The sequence below is a fragment of the Schistocerca cancellata genome, chromosome 2 (genome assembly GCF_023864275.1).
Source record: "Schistocerca cancellata isolate TAMUIC-IGC-003103 chromosome 2, iqSchCanc2.1, whole genome shotgun sequence".
Taxonomy (NCBI): Eukaryota; Metazoa; Arthropoda; class Insecta; order Orthoptera; family Acrididae; genus Schistocerca; species Schistocerca cancellata.
The window spans coordinates 778482126-778506980 of record NC_064627.1 but is presented as its reverse complement, the minus strand read 5'-3'; the positions used below and the strand labels follow the sequence as shown (position 1 = coordinate 778506980).

The window sequence follows — 24855 nt, the reverse complement described above, 5'->3', positions numbered from 1 at the left end:
TCACAGGGAAGGGAAATGAGTTTCTGCAAACATAAAATGTACGCCCCCAATTACGTACTTATAGAGAAAGTGTGTGACATCTCAATTACAGTAATTTCATGTTCCGCAGGAACATATATAACAAAAAGGATCTAAGGAAATGTGAGAGACAGTGTTAATTTGCGATCGTAGCCTTCAATAAAAAGTTCTCAGGTGTATGATCAAGTCATCGTATTGTTTATAAAACCAAAGTTTCGGTCACGGTTCGCAAAGTGGTCTGCATAAAGGTAATGTTTCTGTCTGAATCAACGAGAAAGAATGAAATTACGCTGTACTGTCTAATCAAAAGTATCCTGGCGGTATTATGGACAACTGTTCAAATGAATCGTGCCACTGGTACGGGACACCAACGTGGTGTGTTTCCTTCATGACGGCCTGTATCTGTTGGCATCACTTTCAGCGACATGGCTGAATGTTTGTGGAGGAATGGCTGACAGTTCGTACAGAGAAGGCAGTTATGTTGGGCACTGGGATCTAGAGTGTAGACGTCATTGTAACTCGCTCCAAAGGTTTTCCATTGGTTTCTGATCGTGACTCTGGGCAGACCAGTCCATTGCAGGAATGTTGCTGTCCACAAATAGTTTTTTCACAGATGCCTCTTTATGACAGGATGCATCGTCATGCTGATACAGTCATCGTATCCGAAATATTCCTCTACTGTACGTAGTACACATTACTGTAAAATGTATTCGCATCGTTCACAATCTAATGCTTTCTTGAGCCCAATGAGAGGACCACACGCCAATCACTAGAAACACTCCCATACTGTAACACAACGTCCTCCGTACCTCACTGTTGGCATTACGCCTGATGGCAAGTATCGTTCGCCAGGCATCCACCAAACCCAAATTCTTAGGATATGATTCATCACTTCAAATAACTCGTGTCCAGTCATCCAGTGGCCAGTGGCGCTACTACATATGCAACCCCAAGTATCGCTTAGCATTGACTACGGAAATTTGTGGCTTACGAGGAGCTGCTGGACCATTGTACCCATATTCTTTTCTACTCCATACCTGTCATTACGCTAGCTGGGCTGCTGACACCAGTTTGGTACTGACGATCGATTCCTTCTGCTGATGTCGTGTTATTTTTACAATCACCCTCCATAATGCTCGACGGTCCATCTTCGGCAGTACACGAGATCTGGCTGGTCATGGTTCAGCTGTGTTTGTTCCTTCGCGTTTCCATCTCGTGATCACATTCCCACAAGTCGGCGTTGTCAGCTTTAGAAAGGCAGAGTTGTCCCTCATGGATCTGTTATTCCGGTGACATTCAGTGATTAGTCCACGTTAGAAGTCACTGAGTTGTCCTGACCGATCCGTTCTGCTGTTACTGTTTCTTTTTACTGATAACAGAATGCTCCCATTCTCCTTCTATACTGGCCTCTCGCGATATCCAGTGGTCAGTTCTCCATCACGTAGTGGGGTCCCGATACTTTTGATCGGGTAGTATAAAATCTGAAGGCCACACAGCCCCAGTAGGAAATACACCATTCTGAAGGCCACTTGCAACAATGCCCGAAATGTTGATTTTACAAACAATATGACACGGTCACTTACCGGGAAACGTTTGATTGCACTGTTTAATTTGTAGATCTCTAGGTTACTGAGAATGTGTATGTATGTTTTTGAATGCATTACGGGAACAGCAGTGATCAATGTCTTGTAAATAATTACTATTAAAAACAGTCTTGATCACGATTTATTTAACAAGGTGACCGGTTTCGACCACTACTGTGGTCATCTTCAGACCATTGATTCTCCAACAGAAAGGGGTTCCTACTCAATGGTCTGAAGATGACCACAGTAGTGGTCGAAACCGGTCACCTTGTTAAATAAATCGTGATCAAGACTGTTTTTAATAGTAGTGTATGTATGTGTTGGATGGTCAAGAAAGAGGTTGCGACTTATTTAAGGAACCATCCCGACACTCGCCTGAAATTACATAGGAAAACTACGGAGAAACTACATTGAAGAGCCAAAGAAACAGGTACACCTTCCTAATACTGTGTAGGGCCCCCTCGAGCACGCAGAAGTGCAGCAACACGACGTGGCAGGGACTCGACTAATGTCTGAAGTAGTGCTGGAGGGAACTGTCATCATGAATACTCCAGGGCTGTCCATAAATCCGTAAGAGTACGTTGCAAGGCATCCAGGATATGCTCAATAATGTTCTTGTCTGGGGAGTTTGATGGCCAGCGGAAGTGTTTAAACTCAGAAAAGTGTTCCTGGAGCCACTCTGTAGCAATTATGAATGGATGCAGGTGATCAGACAAGATGCTTAAATACGTGTCACCTGCCAGTGTCGTATTTAGGCTATCAGGGATCCCACATCACTCCAACCGCACACGATGGGCCCAGGCGAGGTGTAAAGCTTTGTGTCGTGCATACATCATAGGTACACGAGAGGGCCTTCGGGTCCGAAAGCTCATATCGATGATGTTTCGTTGAATGGTACGCACACTGACTCTTGTTGATGGCTCAGCATTTAAATCTGCAGGAATTTGCAGAAGAGTTGCACTTCTGTCACGTTGAACGATTCTCTTCAGTCGTCGTTGGTCCCGTACTCGCAGTATCTTTTTCCGACCGCAGGGACGTCGGAGATTTGATGTTTTACCGGATTCTGATATTCACGGTACACTCGTGAAATGGTCGTGTGGGGAAACCCCCACTTCATCGCTGCTTCGGAGGTGCTATGTCCCGTCCCTCTTACGCCGACTATAACACCACGTTCAAAGTCACTTAAATCTTGATAACCTGTCATTGTAGCAGCAGTAACCGATCTATAAACTGTACCAGACACTTGTTGCCTTATATAGATGTTGCCACCGCAGCACTGTATTCTGTCTATTTACATATCTATGTATTTTAATACTCATGCTTATACCTGTGTCTTTAGCGCTTCAGTGTAAATCAAAAAGTCTGAAAGGCGTTTTTAATCACCCCTGCGAACGAGACTTCAGTGTGCTCTCACCATTGTGCCACCGGGCTGCGTATAGATAGTTTCTACAAACGGCACTTCAGTCAAACTATCCATAGTACCTCACAAATTCAGAGCCGTCATCTTTACGACTCAATTTTGTTTCATAAATTCACAAATCTTGGAAACAAAGTATTAACTTATAATTTCCGTTGACTGTGCATACTCGTGAAAATCGGAGAAGGCAAAGGGATGATCAGGGCTCTATCACAACAAACAATTAAAGATGTATTCAACAGAGTGGACAACAGCAGATCATTCCTACGCGAAATGAGTGGTGTATGTGCTCCTTAGTGCACTGTTTTCACTGTTTTCCCTTGCACGTGGCGACCAATGAAGAAACTCTAGTCGAGCATGAATAGGTATAAGTTTCACGAAAGGAACCGCACATCGGGTTCTGCCTTCAAGCACTGCCGGAAGCCGACGAACATACCTAAATTTGGAATTAACGTATCTGGACGCAATCTCTGCGTGGCGAAATGCGAGGCAGCTTTCCACCGCATTGTGAATGTATTCCCCACGTGCATACGGACGCAGCTTTCTCTCAGAGCCCGGCTCCTGTCTGACTGTCGTTCTAAATCCCAGTTTTGCCGGAAAAAAGTTTGCACGCCGGCGCCTTCGCAAAGTTTATCGACCACTTGATGAACGTATTTTTCTACTGCGTGAGACCCTTTGCTCTTTTCCGGAGTTTGAGAAAGAGTTATGTAGCGGAGGTTCGTATATTTGATCCAAGTCACGTCCCGCTGTGGCCATGTCGCTGTTAAATAACCGTGTTGTCCTCCAGAGCTGGGGACTGTTCCAGTAAAAGGCGGCAGTGGTCTTGGACTCCCGTGCTTTAGCATGTCGCCTTGCTACTTTCATCCTGTCCGCTTGGGTCAGTTTAAGGCTACAGGAACACTTTTCATTTCGGCCATGGAACATTTATTGACAGTCACAATTTTTACCGATGCATTTTCTTCTTTTTCTCTCTTAGCCTTTCTACATATTACTGCTGAGTCGGTGTTGTACGTGTTTTGGCAAAGTTATCGCCAGTTGGCGTTCGGACGCCCTTTGGTTTATAGTGTAAAGCAGGGACATCAAACGGTATAGATTACCTGAGCCACATTAGTAGAAGACATAGTTAACACATTTAACTAATTTATGATTTATTGTTGTTTGAATTTTTATTCTAAAAAAGCAAGATGAAATTAGTTTGACGTTTTACATGTAAGATTTCATTATTATGGTCACTTCTTGGGCCGCATCTGGTACCCGGGTTGAACATCCCTGTTGTAAAGGGTCTTCAGTAGCAGTTAGTTGTTATTGTAATCTTTCGTTTTATTACGGTAATACGTATTACTTGACAAAGAAAACTGTTGGCTCGGCAGTATCTGGAACTAATTTGGTTGCATCATTAGGTACAGCCACGTTCCAATTCAAAATAGTGAGCGTTGTTACCCCTCACTGTAAGAATACAAACTAATAGCGGATTTATACACATTACGCTGTAAATAAATGCAAGCAAAATAACAGTGTGCGCGGAGTATTGTGAAATAAAATTTCCGATCAATGTTTCATTGTTGGGCAAGTTGGCATTGACGTTGGTTTTATTAAGCGTTCACTTATCATTTGCGACTCAAAATTAAAAACTTTGGACTGTCATTTAGTAGAACGGTAAAGCGGTCGTTAACCCGGAGGTTGGTCTGTAACTGACAATAAGTTTTAAAAAAGGAGTTACATAGAGACGCAGCTTATTCCAGGAGTACTTCCTAGAAGTCTAGTCGTTTTTCATAGTTTCCGAATTACTAAAAGCAGGAAAATAATTCACCTTCCTCTTTTTCGCTAAAAAGTGAAATATAGTTCTGGTTGGCCACTGATAAAATATATTAGACGTCAGATGTAAGGAACTTTCCGCATTAATTACGAAGTGCCAACTTCCTCCTGTTCATTTCATCTAAAAAAATTTGCAGTAAATATAATTTTTTCCCCTTCAACTACCCCCCTTATCATTCAGACTGCGGAAAATAATGTATCAAAAGAAAATCTATAACTTATGTTCAAACTGTGTGTAATGACCGCTCGGGGAGAGGTGCTTTGATGGACAAGGAAACTTAATCTAATAGTATCTAGTCGGTGTGGTTCCGAACAAAGCTTTTATCTTCGCGACGGAAATGAAAGACGGAGGAAGCAATAGATCCCGCTAAGCAACATAGCGACACCTCTGTAAGACGGATCCTGCAAGCCAAGATCAGATAAATATATTTCGCATCTGGTTTCTGTTCTTTTTCTATAAAGGCGTTCGATTATTTCTTGATCTCTGACAATAGACAGGGCTAACTCGATGAATTGAAGAGACAGAGAAACTCCAACGAAGAGCAACCTGTTTCGTCACATGGCGTCGCGGAGATGTTAAACAAACTCGAGTGTCAGATTATTCAAGAGATCCGTTGTGTACATCTTCGAGGTTTACTGCTGAAATTCAGAGAGCATACGTTCGCTGAAGAAAACATATTACTTTCTTTCACATTAGTCTCGATGCTAGTATCAGACCAATGGAGCTGGATGACACAGAACTTTGCAGGGAATCCATTACTTGTCTCGCATGTCAGGCGCGGACGTGAAGGAGTTACGAACTGTTTGGTGCACAATACAGTGATGCTCCATCTTGCTGGTCAGACACGATCGATTTGAACTGTGACCACGAATATGCGTGCGCTGATTTTTCCAGGCAGTCCAGCATCGGACCACTGCCACATCCGAATGCCCCTCAAATCTGAATATTGCACGATTCGGTCAGCTAGCCAAATGGTGACGCGCAATGAGACCCTTTCCAAACTGTGCCAGGTGCTGATAAAGCTTTCTCACACGAGTACGCGGCATCTCCATGCTCTTCACACCTATCACTCAACACTTGACGCTGCTCCTGCCCCTTCATATAACCTGCCAGGCCTGATATCACTAAACACGAACTACACTAGTACTACAGTTTCTCATTTCCTACCTTCCAAACTTAACAGAATTTCTCCTGAGAAACTTGCTGGAGCAGCACTCCTAGAAGAATGAATATTGCGGAGACACAGCTTAGTCACAAGCTGCATGTTTCTTTCGAGCTGCGTTATGACTACTAGGCCCTGCCATCTTATTGCTTTATACAAGCTGTAGTGCTCCACACAGACTAGAGACTGATGACCTTAGCAGTTAAGTCCCATAAGATTTCACACACATTTGAACATTTTCCACACAGACCTCATACCCAACACCGACGGCCACCACCACGCAGCAGATGTATGCTACGGAGTTGAGGTCGTGGGCACTGTTGCCCATGCAGCATCACGTGGAGGCGGGGCTGCGTGGAGTTCTTTTGTGTGCTCTTCAGTATTATCTTTTATTTACTTACAGTAATTACACTTATTTTTTAAAGAACACACATGAATTTGGGAGTAAGAAATTATAAATTTATGGCATATTTCAGAAAGAGAACAAAAAGAAGACAAGAAAGAGTAGATAACAGACGTCGCTTCACCAAAACCACAAGACTAAGGAGACTTGGTACTGAACTTCAGGTCCAGCACCCATGTGGCATTGCTACCCATCTTAGTATTACCCGCTTGAACATCACTCCTCGAGAAACCTCGATTTTTTCAGTCCGTGCAGATGTAATGTAATATACGTATGTCGGTGTTGTTTGCTTAGACACAACCTGTGGGTGTTTCCATAACGAATTTTCACTCTGCAGCGGTAGGTGCACTGTTGTGAAACTTGCTAGCAGATTGAAGTTGTGTGCTGGAAAGGCAAAGGTACCGAGCTCGAGTCTCAGTCCGGCAACTCTGGTCATTCATATACCCGCTGATGATGTACATGGGTGTGATGTTAGCTTGCCATCCGACCGTGACTTTTGGGTGCTTCACTTTTTTTCCGGCAGTGTAGATGTAGATATATGGCGACAGGCGTGAAACATATAACAGAGCTGTTTTTGTAAGCATACAGGAATGTACGGCCTCTTACTGTTTTTTGAGCAGAAATGGGACGGTGATTTTACCCTGGGTCAGGTCTTCAGTTCGCTCTGGCAGGTAATAGCAAGTAGTAATAATTAACACACACACACACACACACACACACAGGTGTTATCCGCAAACATATGGGATTCTGTGGATTGTTTTAGCTCAGAGAGAATGGAAAATAACTTGAAAGCGGGAAACAGAGTTTATTTTGCGCGAGCAGGGAGCACGTGAATTTTTACGGACGTGAAATCGCCTGCTGTTTTTGTGCGAGCCTGCAGCAAGGCCGCACGAAGGCTACACAGAAGAGGCGTCTCGTCTCGGTCGTTAGCAGCTGACCGCAGGGAGGCGCGCAGCGATGGCGTGCCCGGACTCTGGACAAGAACTCACTGAGTCCTCCACGTCTGGAAGAAGGAATATTAGGGTTTAACGTCCTGCCGACATCCAAGTCATTAAAACGGAGCGCAAGCTCGGAACGTTTTCAAGGATGGGGAAGGATATCGGCTGTGCCCTTTCAAAGGAATCATCCCTGCATTTGCGAGTAGCGATTTAGAAAAATCACAGAAAACCTGAATTTGGACAGCCGGACGCGCCACCTCCCTCGGTCTGCGCGTAAGGATTATAACCTATAAAGACACGGGAGATTCTAGTAGAAAGTACTGTGTGAAACAGGTTGCATATTCTTCTACACCTATACTTCGCAAGTCATCTCGTGGTGTGTGGCGGATTATACTTCGTGTACCGCCGTCGCTCTGCGATTTTCATGTTCCAGTCGTGTATGGTGTGTGGGAAAACAAATGTTGCTAGAAGTGAGCTCGAATCTCTTAAATTTACCTTCATGGTCTTTTCGTGAGGTATAAATAACAGCCGGCCGCGGTGGTCGTGCGGTTCTAGGCGCTCCAGTCCGGAGCCGCGCTGCTGCTGCGGTCGCAGGTTCGAATCCTGCCTCGGGCATGGGTGTGTGTGATGTCCTTAGTTTGGTTAGGTTTAAGTAGTTCTAAGTTCTAGGGGACTGATGACCACAGCAGTTGAGTCCCATAGTGCTCAGAGCCATTTGAACCATTTTTATAAATAACAGGGAGCAATATATTGTTTAGCTGTTCTAGGAATACACGCTTTCTGCATTTTAACAGTAAAACGCATCGTGGTTCACATCGCTTCTCTTGTAGCATATGCAACTGGGGATAGGTGAGAATCTCCGTGACACCTTCGGGAGTCTAAGCGAACATGTGACGAAACGCGCTGCTCTTCTTTGGATCTCGTGTCTTTCCTCTATCAGCCCTTTCTGTAACGGGTCCCAGACTAACGAGAAGTTATCAAATATTGGTCGAACGAGGGTTTTGTGAGCTGTCTCCTTCGCGGGCCGGCCGCGGTGGTCTAGCGGTTCTGGCGCTGCAGTCCGGAATCGCGGGACTGCTACGGTCGCAGGTTCGAATCCTGCCTCGGCCATGGGTGTGTGTGATGTCCTTAGGTTGGTTAGGTTTAAGTAGTTCTAAGTTCTAGGGGACTTATGACCTAAGATGTTGAGTCCCATAGTGCTCAGAGCCATTTGAACCTCCTTCGCGGGTGGACTAGACTTCCTGAGGATTCTTCCGAATGTGCCTCTCCTACAATTAATTTTATGTGATCGTTCCATTTTAAATCTCACCGTAGGCATGCTCATAGACTGCTTCCAGCGATTTTTCGAGCAATATTGTATTCTTAGAATCAATCAAAGTGCCACATAACGGGTCATGGACATTTACTACAATTTAGTCATGTTTTTATACTACGTGACGATACCAATCATGGCTACTAATTTCATTTGCCTCCTTTATTAACTTCAAGGAGACAGATCAAACTGGTGATGATCATAACGATCGAAACTGGACACTGATTAAAACAAGTGTTTGCGATCATATATTGTTTAGTTTTCTACATATAATAGAAGTTACCTCTCAAGCATTCCCTGGAACATACAATAATCGTTGACCTACTTTCCAAAATCTTCATCGAGACTGAGACTGTGGGATTAGATTTTGTATTCCTATTCCAAAGAAGTTTGCCGCCTGGGACTGATAACCACTGCATGACAGTAACATTCGGGCATTGTGAAAATGTTCAATGAGTAGGATTTTCTTCGAATGTAAGTAAATCAGAGTTGATGTCGGTGAGAATTACTTCGCTGCTATTGGATGTGCTATCTAACACCTTCCAGCGTAGCGCATGAAGAGAAGTCTTGTCTTCTAATTCATATGTAGATGAACATTATTACACATCTTCCCTCGCCTCTTGTTCTGCAAGATGCATAGCAACGGGGTATGGGCTGTTGATATTAGTAATATGAAAATGACTATTTGACTAATCCGTCGTCACACTTGCTCCATACGGGTGTCATATTTGAAGATCGACTGCCCACTGCTGTCTTCACCGTGTACATTTTTCCGATATTCAGAAAATTACTTGCTCTAACAGTGCATTGTCCGATTGCTCATTGGCGTCCAGCCTAAACGCTGGAACGGAAATGGCTCTGAATTACGATCCGCGCTGTGTTTGTCATCATTTGCACTCTGCAGCGGAGAGTGCATTGGTATGAAACTTCCTGACAGATTAAAACTGTGTGCCGGACCAAGACTCCGGGACCTTTGCCTTTCGTGGACAAGTGTTCTACCGACTGGGCTACCCAAGCACGACTCACGACCCGTTCTCACAGCTTCACTTCTGCCAGTACCTCGTTTTCTACCTTCCAAACTTCACAGAAGCTCTCCCGTGTAACTTGCAAGACTAGCACTCCTAGAAGACATGATATTGTGAAGACATGGCTCAACCACAGCCTGGGGCAGAAGTTTACAAGGTGGAAGAGGTACTGGCGGAAGTGAAGTTGTGAAAATGGGTATGTGTCGTGCTTGGGGAGCTCAGCCGGTAGAGCACTTGCCCGCGAAAGGCAAAGGTCTCGAGTTCGAGTCTCGGTCTGGCACCCAGTTCCCATCTTCCAGCAAGTTTGATTTTTTTCTTATCTCTGACAACGGTAACAATGAAAATCTCGGAATCAGCAACCAAATTCAGGCATCTTAACTACCTAGAAGGTTTTCTTTGTGACTTGGCAGTTGGTGGGAGAAGATACGAGAACCTACAACCATACTCGTGAAGCACTCTTTGGAACTATCTTTTGCATTCTCGAACATCAGTTTGTCATGTGAAGCCTGCAAGCTAGGCAACCATACATACGCTTGGGATGTGACTGCTGCAGCTGCACCTGTGACCAGGGGTGTTGCTGAAAATAAGCGTTCACTTTAACACCTCGAGAAGAATGAAACTGGTATTATGCACTAGGAACTTAATTTATTTTTATTTCGCTCTTAAATACAGTTTAAAAATTTTTATTACAGAAGAATTTCTTGGTGTTAATTTTTTAATTATAAAATAAACTTCTCCTAGCAGAAGTGCGAACTTCCACAAGTCGTACTCTCTTAAGAGGAAAAAAGGTTGTTTAAATAAATAAACGTGAAGGTCGTTCCACAGTGCTCGAACCTCGTCGTGTTCCCTCTTTTTTGTAACGAAGCATCAGTTTGCTTTACAGTTACCACCATCGTCCAGCGTGCTCTTGGCCTCAGCTAGTTTCTTCTTTTTGTGGAAGTATTGCAGTATCCGCTTTCGCGCATTTCAGTAAAATTCGTGCACTTTTATTTCCCTGCTTCGGAACCGATTGTCGGGTTGGACACATTAAAATCTACCATATACCAGCTTTCTTTCTTTTTGTGTACACGGTGTAACTAAATTCCTTTTACAGACATGAGGACAGGTTCCCTACACCAAAACGGGAAAAAAAATTCCAGTAAACATGGGCTCTAAACTGCGTACCTCAAGAGCCACGAGCACTTGTTAATCTTTGTTACTGTGAAACACATCTGTTCTACTGGAAGCACTTTGCTTTTCATATTTTGGGAGGAGGTAATAAGACCTAAAAAAGGAAAAAAGTCCAGTAAACATGGGATCCAGAATGCATAACTTAAGATCTATGAGCACTTGTTCAGTAGGAGGTATGTGTTTCAGAGTGGCGAAGGTGAAAAAGTATTCACAGCTTACAAGGTATGCCTTTTAGAGCACATCTTCATTGGTTTTTTTTCTTGTTTTGTTCCGTGCTACTTCCTCCCAAAACATAGAAATCAAAGAGCTTGCAGTAGAAGAAATGTCTGTCACAGTATCGTAGATGAAAAAGTGCTCATAGCTCTTAAAGTATGCGGTTTACAGCCCATGTTCACTACACAATTATTTCTCGTTATGGTGTGAAGAACCTATCCTCAAAGTCTGTTAGTTACGCCTTGTGTATAAATTACATGTTGTTTATAAAATTCAGTCATGTAAAGGAGGAGGAGGAGGAGATTAGTGTTTAACGTCCCGTCGACAACGTGGTCATTAGAGACGGAGCACAAGCTTGGATTGGGGAAGGATTGGGAAGGAAAGCGCCAAAGCCCTTTCGAAGGAACCATCCCAGCTTTTGCCATAAGCGATTTCGGGAAATCACAGAAAACATAAATCAAGATGGCCGGACGCCTGTTTGAACCATCGTCCTCCCGAATGCTAGTCTTATTATTTAAATTCATTCTCAGAAGATTATTTTTTCACGTTAACCGATGCGATTCCATAGGTCCCGTTGCCGAAATTTTACATCAGAAGTTTTGGTAGACATCTCATACATTCGTTATGTGATACATATCTGTAAGAAAAATATATGTATGCAGTTGAAGCTGTTTTGCCAGTAGATGATGTGTATCTGCAAAGAATTTCGGTAGCTGTTTTAGAAGGCATAAAGCAATGAAAGAGTTTTCATTATAGAAAGAAATGAAAACAGTGAGTGGAATTTACCGAGAAATATTTAGTTCGTATTGTGGTAGTTGCCTGTAGCCGGATCCGACACACATATTGATGCAGTTCCAATAAGTATCCGAATTGCAAATGTTTACGATATGTCAGAAAAGAGAGTTGCTCTTCCTAAACATTCAGAGCCAAGCTACAATCTTTTGATTTATAGGCATGTGACATTCTCTTAAGCTTGTGCATATGTTTCAGTCGTTCTAGATGTGACTACTTTTCTTTAGATGGAAGTACAGAGTACTAGAGCATTTTTTCTGCTATTGCAAGAAAGCTTCTTCGTTTATTACGCCAACCGTAGCTACTATGGACTCTTTGAAGTATGCTAAGATATTACTAGTATTCTTCAGTAGAATTTTTGTCCACCGATTGACATCTTTCATTGTTATGATACTTACTATGCATCAGTTATTTTCTTTCTGTTTTATTCGTTTGCCCCCTCTACTTCTGTGGTAAGATGCAGGCAAATCTTCGCTGATGCAGCGTACCGGAGTCGGATGACGAACCTGGGCTCCAGCACACGATTGCAATCACATCCTCAGCGTACCCCATGCAGGGCTTCTTCAGGGTAGGAAGAGAGACGGCAGCCCCTGTATCTTCCTCGGGCCCCTGCTGATGCAGAAAGCCTTCTGTGATGGATGTTCACGCATTCACCGTGTGCTGAGCCGCCCCTGTCTTCGTCGACGTATCCTAGAGCCTTGTCGCGACGCTGACTTTCGATACTGGAAAGTTTTCTTATTTCTGGGGAAGCCCTGCCTTTGAGCCTGCCGGAACGAAGACATGCAAAACAGCAGAGGGAGACCAGCCCCTGAACTCTGAATCTGCATAACAAAGACGAGCGGCTGCGTTGTGACAGTGGAGCAGAATCCTGCGGATTTGGTGGTCACTTATCACTTCTTTAGCATAGGACGGGGAAAGCTAAGCACTTAATCTCGAAACGATAGTTCTTTCGGTGCGCAATTAGGAATGAATCATCTCGCACTTCCTCATCCTAAAGGAACACCGTTCTTGCAGATCACACGGCAGAACTATCAGTAAGAGCAATAGGACTCTTATCATTTTTTAAAAGTTTTTGTGTGAAATTGAAGGTGGAGGGGGGGGGAGGGGGAGAAAGGAAAGGGAAGGGATTACTGATGTCAGCTGCGCAGAGGTTAACGCACCTGCCTGGTAAGCAGGAGATCCCGGGTTCGCATCCCGGTCCGGTACACGTTTTTACTCGTCGCCGCTGATTTCGCGTAATGTTCCGATGCTGCTGACATCAGTAATTCCTTTCCTTTCTCCCTCCACCTCCCCCCCCCCCTTCACCTTCAGTTTACATATAATGTATCACAACTGCGGATTCCACGTGTTGTCTGTTCTTTCGGGCATTCATATAATTTGGTGTGAAATGCCCCATAAGTCCATAAAGTTTCTGGAGTGGATTACTTGAAAATAAGAGAAACGTTGAGATGGTGGTCTTAATGCTTCAGGTGTTCCACATACTCTGACTCCGCTTGAGTGCACTTCAGTATAACTATTATCCATTCATGTGAAAGTCTCAGTCTTTCTCTGGAATATTTTTCACTCGCGCGTCACATTGGCTGAAATATCGATTGTGTCGTCAAAGCGTTGACCCTTCGTAGGAATTTCTGCATTTTATCGTTTGTTGTACATCCGTTTCGATAAAACCCAGTCCTTTCACCCATGAAGAATTTTTTCCAAAAAGGAATTCTTCGCGTTTTGTAATTCAATCATGTCGCGACAGGAGTCAACGCATCGTTGTTTTTGTTCGGGAGTCAAGATGTGGGCGACAAATTTTGCTCACCCTCTTTACTTCTGCGGAAAATTCTGGAGAGTGTGTATTACAGATTTGCTCCTTTGCGATTTGTAGCACGTCCACTACTTAACGCTGTCTGCTCACAACTGTCTGATAGAATGCACGTCTGTTGTTTACACTCGTTACTTACTACGCCGTCGTAGTTACTATGCTGACGTCGCTTAACGCCAGGAATAAAATCAATCTGAGACCATTTTGGACGGAGGGCAACGGCCTTGCCGCAGTGTATACACCGGTTCCCGTGAGATCACCGAAGTTACGCGCTGTCGGGTGTGGCCGGCACTTGGATGGGTGACCATCCGGGCCACCATGCGCTGTTGCCATTTTTCGGGGTGCACTCAGCCTCGTGATGCCAATTGAGGAGCTACTCGACCAAATAGTAGCGGCTCCGGTCACAGAAAACCATCATAACGACCGGGAGAGCGGTGTGCTGACCAAACGCCCTTCCTATCTGCATCCTCATATGAGGATGACACGGCCATCGGATGGTCCCGATGGGCCACTTGGGGCCTGACGACGGAGTGCTAATAATAATAATTTTGGACTGAAGGTGGACGTGCTACAAATCTGAAGCGAAGTGGGTTTATAGCGTACGGTCCGGTTATCACATTATTGCATAATACTAATGAAAATTTAGACACGAACGAAGCGTGTATTTAAAGAATCGATTGACCATTTCTAACTTCTCTTCAGTCGTATTGATAGTATGACGAATAGCTGACTGTGCTCATTTAAGGGGCATGGGCAGGAAGCCAATCTGTGCACCTTGTTATTAAAGGAACTTTACATAATACAACGCGTATATTATGCAACAAATATTGGAGAAGCATGGATTAAACACATTGAAGATTGTGTGAGCATTGTATTAACTACTTTTTATCGTGTCACGTTGCGCATATCAACCAATACAAGCATTTTCACAAAAATGATAAAGATCAAATGTCAGAGTCGGTAGCTTTTTAAAGGCTTAAGTATTTTTCTTTAATTGAAGTAATACTCTTCAGATGCATAAGTATCTTGTACTACACACTTTTTAGAGTAGGCTACGTTCTTCTTCAGCGTTCAAGCTATATCCATGTCAAATTTCATTTCATCGAAATAGGTACAGCGGGTTAGTAGTGAAAACGTAACAGACAGAGTTACTTTCGCGTTTATAAGTGAAATGTACATGTGGCTACGGCCTCCCATCTGATAGACCAGTGGCCTGGTGAATTTTTTGTAGTTGACGCCAATTCGCCAACTTGGGTGTCGTTGAAGATGAAATTATGATGAAGATAACACAACTCTCAGTCTCCCAGCGGAGAAAATCTCCGATCTGGCCTGGAATCCAACACGGGCCCCCCACATGACATTCTGCCGTCAGTACTGACCATTCAACTACGAAGCTATCCATTTATAATATGAGTATAGGTAAAACTTTCAATTAAAATATCTTTTCCGTGATTCGACTTTGATTAAATAAAGCCTTTACCATGCCCCAAGCTGTGCTCAAGTTGAAACGTCCTGGTAGTTTAAAACTGTGTGCCGGACCGAGACTCGAACCCTTGATCCTTGCCTTTCGCACGTAAGTGCTCTACCAACTGAACTACCCGATTCACGACTGAACTTCCTCCAGTACCTCATCTCCTACCTTTCAAACTTCACGGAAGCTTGCAAGACTAGCACTACTGGAAGAAAGGATATTGCACAGACATTGCTTACTCACAGTCAGGGGAATGTTTACAGAATGAAATTTTCACTCTGCAGCGGAGTGTGCACCAACATTAAACTTCCTGGCAGGTTAAATTACCTGTGAAAGCTCCGTGAAAGAAATTAACGCGTTCAAACAAATAGGCATATACGATGGTTTTAGATAAAACTATAAATCACGATATCCTTTTTTTCTGTGATCCGATTTTCATGAAATAAAACTTATACGATGCCCCAAGCTATGTTTAAATTACCTTTGAAAACCCCCCTAAAAATTTGCCTAGTAGTTGTAGAGATTAGCGTGTTGAAACAGAGAAATACATACAACTGCTTTAGACAAAACTTTAAATCTCGATAATTTTCGTGATCAAATTCTAATGAACTAAATCATATACCGTGCTCCAAGCTACGCTCTAGTTACCTGCGAAAACCCCATGAAAATTCGTATAGTAGTTTTGGTAAATGGAAATGCCGCGTGGCTACGGCCTCCCGTCGGGTAGACCGTTCGCCTGGTGCAAGTCTTTCGAGTTGACGCCACTTCAGCGTCTTGCGTATCGGTGAGGATGAAATGATGATGATAAGGACAACACAACACTCAGTCCCTGAGCGGAGAAAATCTCCGACCCAGTCGGGAATCGAACACGGGCCGTTAGGTATGACATTCCGTCGCGCTGACCACTTTTTTTGGTTGATCTCATTTTGTTCTATATTGTTCGTTGATTTTGTTCGGGGCGGACGTCCGATGACACCCGTTGACGTTCTTCGTTGATCCGTTCACTCAGTTTTTTATTACAGAGAGTAGCTAACCCTCTGACCGAACACGCTGGGCTACCGTGCCGGCATCCACTCAGCTACCAGGGGCGGACAGTAGTTTTGGTGAAGCCTCTACATACACAACAGTTTTACACATTTATTATTACTATAGATTAGTAGAAGGGCCCCTACTGCCGAAGCGCACCATGGCAAACTACACTACTGGCCATTAAAATTGCTACACCGAGAAGAAATGCAGATGATAAACGGGTATTCATTGGACAAATATATTATACTAGAACTGACATGTGATTACATTTTCACGCAATTTGGGTGCACAAATCCTCAGAAATCAGAACCCAAAACAACCACCTCTGGCTGTAATAACGGCCTTGATACGCCTGGGCATTGAGTCAAACAGAGCTTGGACGGCGTGTACAGGTTCAACTGCCCATGCAGCTTCAACACGATACTACAGTTCATCAAGAGTAGTGACTGGCGTATTGTGACGAGCCAGTTGCTCGGCCACCATTGACCAGACGTTTTCAATTGGTGCAAGATCTGGAGAATGTGTTGGCCAGGGCAGCAGTCGAACATTTTCTGTGTCCAGAAAGGCCTGTACAGGACCTGCAACATGCGGTCGTGCATTATCCTGCTGAAATGTAGGGTTTCGCAGGGATCGAACGAAAGGTAGAGCCACGGGTCGTAACACATCTGAAATGTAACGTCCACTGTTCAAAGTGCCGTCAATGCGAACAAGAGGTGACCGAGACGTGTAACCAATACCACGCCATACCATCACGCCGGGTGATACGCCAGTATGGCGATGACGAATACACGCTTCCAATGTGCGTTCACCGCGATGTCGCCAAACACGGATGCGACCATCATGATGCTGTAAACAGAACCTGGATTTATCCGAAAAAATGACGTTTTGCCATTCGTGCACCCAGGTTCGTCGTTGAGTACACCATCGCAGGCGCTCCTGTCTGTGATGCAGCGTCAAGGGTAACCGCAGCCGTGGTCACCGAGCTGATAGTCCATGCTGCTGCAAACGTCGTCGAACTGTTCGTGCAGATGGTTGTTGTCTTGCAAACGTCCCCATCTGTTGACTCAGGGATCGAGACGTGGCTGCACGATCCGTTACAGCCATGTGGCTACGATGCCTGTCATATCGACTGCTAGTGATACGAGGCCGTTGGGATCCAGTGCGGCGTTCCGTATTACCCTCCTAAACCCACCGATTCCATATTCTGCGAACAATCATTGGATCTCGACCAACGCGAGCAGCAATGTCGCGATACGATAAACCGCAATCACGATAGGCTACAATCCGACCTTTATCAAAGTCGGAAACGTGATGGTACGCATTTCTCCTCCTTACACGAGGCAAGACAACAACGTTTCACCAGGCAACGCCTGTCAACTGCTGCTTGTGTATGAGAAATCGGTTGGAAACTTTCCTCATGTCGGCACGTTGTAGGTGTCGCCACCGGCGCCAGCCTTGTGTGAATGCTCTGAAAAGCTAATCGTTTGCGTATCACAGCACCTTCTTCCTGTCGGTTAAATTTCGGGTCTGTAGCACGTCATCTTCGTGGTGTAGCAATTTTAATGGCCAGTAGTGTATTAAACGAAAAACGTTATTAAACATGACACAAGAAGTGAAGTGAATTCTTGAAATAGTCAGTAACGTCATCCAGACTCACAGAACGTGAGTAAATATAAGTTTGAATTATCTGTGTTACCGCCCGCCCGCCCGTGTGTGTGTGTGTGTGTGTGTGTGTGTGTGTGTGTGTGTGTGTGTGTCGGAAACACCGCGTCTAGTTCGTGCATGCGCACCCAGAAGCGCTGAGCTGCAAGCACATTTGCCCTGGAGGTACTGCAACGGTCTGCAACGCACGAGCCTGGGAAGCGGGGTTGAGCCGGCTGGCACCTGCCACGCTGCACCCACCTTGAACCGTCCGCTTTACGAGCGCCCTTTACGAGTGTTTTGTCTGGCTGCGAGCGTTCACCCGCGGCCTCGGGGCGAATCCCGTCAGGCGCAACACGACGCCGCCGACGGCCTGCCGAGTAGGGGTTGGGTGGGAAGGGGGTTGGGGGGGGGGGGGAGAGGCTGCGTTTTGGCGGCATCTTTCGTTCCGGAGGGCGCGCGAGACCGTTGGCGGCGTCACTCTTTGAAGAATGCGCGACCAGAACGAAAGGAAAGATTTCTGCCGGAAACACTCCGCCAGGCGACCTACGCAGTGCCATTATCTTCGGAAAGACATGGCGAATGACCAGAAAAAAAAAAAGGTAAGGAACACTGGTCGGAATTTTGAGAGGAAACCCACACATTCCATGCTCGGCTATCACAGCTTAAGTTGCCGAGTTTTAACAAATCTCTAAAAGGCAGTGTGAGTATTTCTGGAGGCGTCCCTACCCGGGAATGCAATGGATACGGGCGACGGGTCCAAGAGGAAGGATGGGGGTGGGAGAGGGGGGGGGGGGGAGTGTACCGAAGACTGAGCACGATGCATCACTGAACTATTTGTTAATTTGTACTCAATGGTAATACCAGCTGCGGGCCCCTAGTTCGTACCCACACTCCTGCGATGGAGTGCTTCACTGTTTACTTTCGTCGTTCAAATGCGATTTAACACTACACTGAGATAGGCGAAGATACAATGTTTTGTTCAGGGGGAGAATAACCGGTGTTCCGCCTTGATTTGTCCTGACAAGGACACTCATAGATAAATTCTCTTGCAGAAGGTGTCAGTTCTTTCAACGTCATCTCCAAGTGTTACTGTGTAGCAGCAAATTCGTGGAAGAATTAAGTGGTATTAAACCGTCAGCATCTAGGAATCACCCTGGATTGGTCCTTGACTTTCAAACAACAGTGTATTGAGTTACCTAAAAAACTTGCCTCAAAATTGAATCTACACTATCCAGTCACATTAATTTGCCTACCTGTCAGATGTCTAGATACTCACCTTTTGCAGCCGCCGGAGTGGCCGAGCGGTTCTAGGCGCTACAGTCCGGAACCTCTTGACCGCTACGGTCGCAGATTCGAATCCTGCCTCGGGTACGGATGTGTGTGAGATCCTTAGGTTAGTTAGGTTTAAGTAGTTCTAAGGTCTAGGGGATTGATGACCTCAGCAGTTAAGTCCCATAGTGCTCAGAGCCATTTTTGAACCCGCCTTTTGCAGCGAGACAAGCAGAGAGAGAGAGAGAGAGAGTCATTGAGGTTCTGGGAGGTACCGATCGGGACCAGCTGCACTAGTTTCCTCGGTTGAAGATCCATGGCGCATATAGCCCGGGGGGGGAGGAGATTAGTGTGTAACGTCCCGTCGACAACGAGGTCATTAGAGACTGAGCGCAAGCTCGGGTGAGGGAAGGATGAGGAAGGAAATCGGCCGTGCCCTTTCAAAGGAACCATCCCGGCATTTGCCTGAAGCGATTTAGGGAAATCACGGAAAACCTAAATCAGGATGGCCGGAGACGAGATTGAACCGTCGTCCTCCCGAATGCGAGTCCAGTGTGCTAACCACTGCGCCACCTCACTCGGTACTGCATATAGCCCGATCGAGGTGGACCCACACATTCTTCATTGGGTTTAAATCCGGTGAGTCTGGTGGCCTGGGGAGTACAGTCAACTCATCCTGGTATTCTTCACCATGCACGTACACTAGAGCTGTGTGACACGTTGCGTTGTCCTGATGGTAGAACCCATCGCACCGAGGAAAAACATTCGCTCAGTTTTCGCACTGTGACAATAACTGCACTGTTACCCCGCATCCCTCGACACGATTTCTATTACTCCACTGCTGGTGCTGCCACCTGCCGTCTTTGAGTGGTTACTGTACGTTGAAACCGAACATGCACGGTGGTTTCATTAGTGTAACTGGACCGTGTACTTGGCAAGATTGCTCGAAGCGGTTGGGATGTGACGCCAATACTCCATGCTCTGCTGCTCTCGATCTTGGGTATTCTGGTGGTGGATATTGGACTCCTGTTGTGGGAAAACAGCGCCCACACAACAGAGACTGATGTGCAGCTGAATGAAGCCCTGAGCCGCGCGGGATTAGCCGAGCGGTCTCAGGCGCCGCAGTCATGGACTGTGCGGCTGGTCCCGGCGGAGGTTCGAGTCCTCCCTCGGGCATGGGTGTGTGTGTTTGTCCTTAGGATGATTTAGGTTAAGTAGTGTGTAAGCTTAGGGACTGATGACCTTAGCAGTTAAGTCCCATAAGATTTCACTTCAGTGCTACTGATAGAACTACTTGTTATCATACGAATCGGCAACCGTTATGGCTCAAATGGTTCAAATGGCTCTGAGCACTATGGGACTTAACATCTATGGTCATCAGTCCCCTAGAACTTAGAACTACTTAAACCTAACTAACCTAAGGACAGCACACAACACCCAGCCATCAGGAGGCAGAGAAAATCCCTGACCCCGCAGGGAATCGAACCCGGGAACCCGGGCGTGGGAAGCGAGAACGCTACCGCACGACCACGAGATGCGGGCTCCGTTATGGTCCGGGGGGCCAAATATTATGTGCTCGTTGGTAATGATAAATGGGTGAAAGGTGGACAGAGGGATCTGTCGCCGTAGGAATCTGGACAGGCAAGCGAAAGACTGCGTGACACAATGCACTTTAAATAAATATATTTTATTCAACCCGTTGCCGACGAACTACTGCACTGTTGATAATCTGTGCCAGCCGTGGGTAGCTATAAGCCGAGACCTGGTAAGGTCGTGCATCAGTGTACACTAAATGTTTGCCAGTAGATCTAGCTATCAACAGCTCGGTCTAAAGCTCGGCATCAACTAGCAACACAGAACTAATCTCGAACACAGGTGCCCATGTGCCCGCATCTTATAATACTGATCTGGCAGTCTTCTTGGTCGGCCCCTGAAGGTTCTTAATTTGTCAGTTCATACTGTTGATAGCGATGTTCAAAGCGCCGGTCGCAGCGCCCACAGGAAACTTCATCGAGGCACCGGCTATGGCAGTATCGATAAGCTACGACACTGCACTACTCCCATTCAGTGGTTACCTGTCCTGGGTAGTATTGCTCTGAGGAGGACAGCAGCTAAGTCAAACTTACTCAAGAAGATCACTTCTCAAAAGAACTCTCCCTTGTACGACGGCCTACGAGGTCCATCAACAACACGTCTGAAATCACGCAAACCAACCTGGGCTTATTTATAAGGTACCAGTTCTATTGGCATAAGATCCAAGTGGAGACAACGCTGGTACGAACGTCCACCCAACAACGGCAAGTTTCGACAAAGAAGGTTGACGGATTCCAGTAACTGCGTCAAACATGGTCGAGGCTGAACGGGATTGGGAAGGGTCAACGGAGGGTTGGTTACACCTTGAAGAAGTGGGGTTTCCGCGCATATGTTGACTGCGGCTGCGGAATAGAGGAGTAAACAATAGAGAATTCGTGGGAGCTGTCACCGATTGTTGTCCTGACCCCGCTCCCAAAGTATAAGCAGCGTGATCACGGACCTCAAGCCTCTTGTATCCGCCCCCGTGATGGACTTCCGAATCTGCTTATTCTATTCCATAACTGGAACGTTTCCGTTTTGCCTTACGGAAGCTAAAGCTTACACAGAAACTTGACAAAAAGTCGTTTTTGATGGAGACGGAAAGGTTGCGAATTAACTGCGATGTGATTCGAACGCTTCCGATTCCCGGGGTGGTGACTCGCAATACACAAAATAACACACCAGACGTGGGAAATAGGTCACCACCTCAAGAAGACACTGTGCTGTATCCTGTAAGAAGCCTGCGACGATGAACACTTGTTAACAGGGTAAGCGGTGCATAGGCGCGCGCGAGGACAACGTCTTCCTCTGATGTCATGGCTGTTTCCTGCAGTACGGGCGTGCTGGCACAAAGAGTGCAGGGGGCTCCTTTTTTATTTGTCGCAGCTTGCTGACTCGACGTAGGCGGATGCTGGAGATGTGGGACATGAGCCAAAAACTGCCTCGTTAAAAGTCTCGGCCGTCGTAAAACAAGAAGATTGGTTTCCTTGTCCAGTAGAGAGCAGCTAATACTAACCCGAACTTAAAGACTGAAAAATTGCTCAAGTCACACCATTACCGAAAAAGGGACTTCGCGTGTAGCGAGCGAGAGAACATGAAAATAATGCACGAGATTTTTGAATGCGTCGTGGGTTGCATAAAACCGATCGGTAGCGGCAGCTGGATCACCCTATATAACATTTTCTTACTTTTGACTTCATTAACTAAATTTAACATTTATTCATTTCGCAATGCTTGTGGTGACCTGTTTCATTATAAGATGGCATTAATAGCTTCCCTACTTTTAAAAACGTTTGCATTCTCAAGTACTCTCCCAGATTCAAACATTTTGTCCATGATAGATCTCTGAAATTGTGACGCGTGTGCGTCATACTTGTGTACAAATTTATTAGAGCGTGTAAGCAGTACATAAACATTTTAGTTGGCGCTAATAGGGTAAAATTGTTGTCTGCAGGGTTACCTGGAAAAATGGCGGTCCAGCCCAGACTGTCCTCTGACTGAGAAACAGCTCGAAGACTTGTTCAACAACATTGAAGAAATATACATGTTCAACAGGTGAGCGATATTGCACGAACATACTTAATTCACATTTTTAATGCTGTGTACATGTAACCAAAACCAGAATTTAACAGACTGGGGACAACAGCCATTCACTTTGTGAAATAAGTACCAGTATACGTGACTCACTCCATTCCGTTACGAAAAGTAGAGTATACCACACTACTGAGCTCTCGATAATCTAAGGCATTGTTACTGTACCAGTAATGCAAAGCTTTCCTCATATGCCAATGTTTCTCATTTTTGCAGAGGGTTTCTTGAGGAACTAGAGCAGTGTGGATTGGATCCTGTGAAGGTGGCGCGCTGCTTTGTACGGAAAAATGCAGGGTTTTCCATCTACACTCAGTACTGCACGAATTATCCAAGGTAAATCCGTTATCTTTAAACAACTGTGACACTATACCGTACTTCAGAATTCAGATTCGTATGTACATAAATACAATCTTCATTCACAAAAACAGCTCAGTTTTACATGGTGCTCAATGACATTTCGTATCCTGAGAAGGCATTTCTGGGTGCCGTGATTTTTACACCATTTCTAAGAGACTTCTGCTACTGCAAAACAGCTGTAGATGGAAAATCTCACACTTGGTAAGAGAGGCACCTTTCAAGTTTCTACGGACGACTGCCAGAAGGCTCTGTTGTTTCAAAATTTGTCATTTGTTGTTTTCTAAACAGTGGCCGTTGACAAACTAGTAGAGTATGTTTGGTTTGTGTATAGCACGGAACAAAATATAAAGGTGCGTCCACACTACCTTTTTGTGTTCTTTTTTGCGCATGCCCATTAATTTCCAACAGCGCAACTACGCATGCGCATTTGTGCATGTATAATTTCCTGGAAATAGAAGCCGTGCGTAAGGGGCCTTCGGCGGTAATCTTTGCGATTTTTAGTAGACGATAGGAAGCTGGGGCCCATATGTGTTTGATAGTGTAGTCTGTTGAGGTTACGCTGTAAAGCGATTCTTTGCAATAACGTCTGTTGACTCCAAAGGAAGCACGCTCACGTTTGTAGATGATTACAGACAAAGAAAATAGTCTTGTGGAATGCTGCTTGCGAAGATTATTTGAATAAAAGTCCGAGGTATGTTGACCTGAGCGTCACGTGTTGGATAAAAAGGCTCCGATCATATTTTTGTACAGAATAAGATACCGCATCTTTCAAAGCAAGAAAACTGTGGACGAATATTCTTGCCATGGTGACTTAAAAGCACAACAACTGAGGAGCCTGACATGTGAACAAAGGAAGTTATGAGGTGTGTGTAGCTCCTCATCAAACTAGTTACTGAAAATAGAAATGAATTACACTGATGATGCAAAAAGATACGAAACTGGAAAACGCGACCTCCGTTCTAGTGGATTCTGGCGTCCATAGAAATTCCCAAATTTGTAGAGTCTGAGGATGTTAATCTACATATATTTCATGATTCAATTACATATGACGCATTAAAAGTAAATTAACCTTCATATAACGACAAAGAATTTCTCTTAATTATTTCACAGTTTCAGGACTAATAACCTTTTATTTTTTATTTATATATGTGTGTTCCCTTGATCCAGTATTGAGAATTGCATGAATATAGAATGAATCACAATTATATATGATAACAATATTTACAGATGATAATAGATATAAATTGTAGTATTACGTAGGAGTAAAATATGCTAATAGCTTAGGCGTTTTTTACAGTGAAAAGAGCTACAAAACATTCAAATAATAAATTAAAATTATTCCACATTACAAGCTATAAATTTGATAGAATTGAAATGATTTGTTTTGAAATGAGGAATAAATAATTCAAACAAATACATAGCTACTAGCTAACAAAAGTTTATTTCTAGCCTTATCGCTTCAGTTTACCAAGGAGAAAATCTCGTTGTAGCCTCCTCATGAAATTTGGAGACAAAACGTCGTCATCACTTTGTATTTCTCGTACCTCTGTTTATATACTTTACCTACAGTTGCTTTAGCGTTTCTTTTTTGTTTTTTTTTCTGTCGCATTATCGTCACAATAAAGTAACACAAGCTCCCAGGCAAAGGCTGGGGTACATAGGAGACTGCTTGTTCAGTGAAGCAACGTGCGGATACGAGAACGCCCATGCGTACATGTGTTTTTTCCGCAAAATTTTGTACATGCTCTTTTATTTTTGTCCGTCTG

At 44.7% G+C, this 24855-nt stretch overlaps 1 protein-coding gene and 1 pseudogene across 1 annotated transcript in view; both read left to right on the top strand.

Annotated features, from left to right (window-relative positions):
• LOC126158603 (uncharacterized) overlaps positions 1-24855 on the top strand; it is a 180372-nt gene that overhangs the window by 132862 nt on the left and 22655 nt on the right. Inside the window, 2 exon segments of the mRNA XM_049916455.1 lie at positions 22596-22696; positions 22949-23065. Coding sequence (XP_049772412.1) covers positions 22596-22696; positions 22949-23065 — 218 coding nt within the window.
• LOC126163677 (5S ribosomal RNA) lies at positions 13871-13988 on the top strand (annotated as a pseudogene).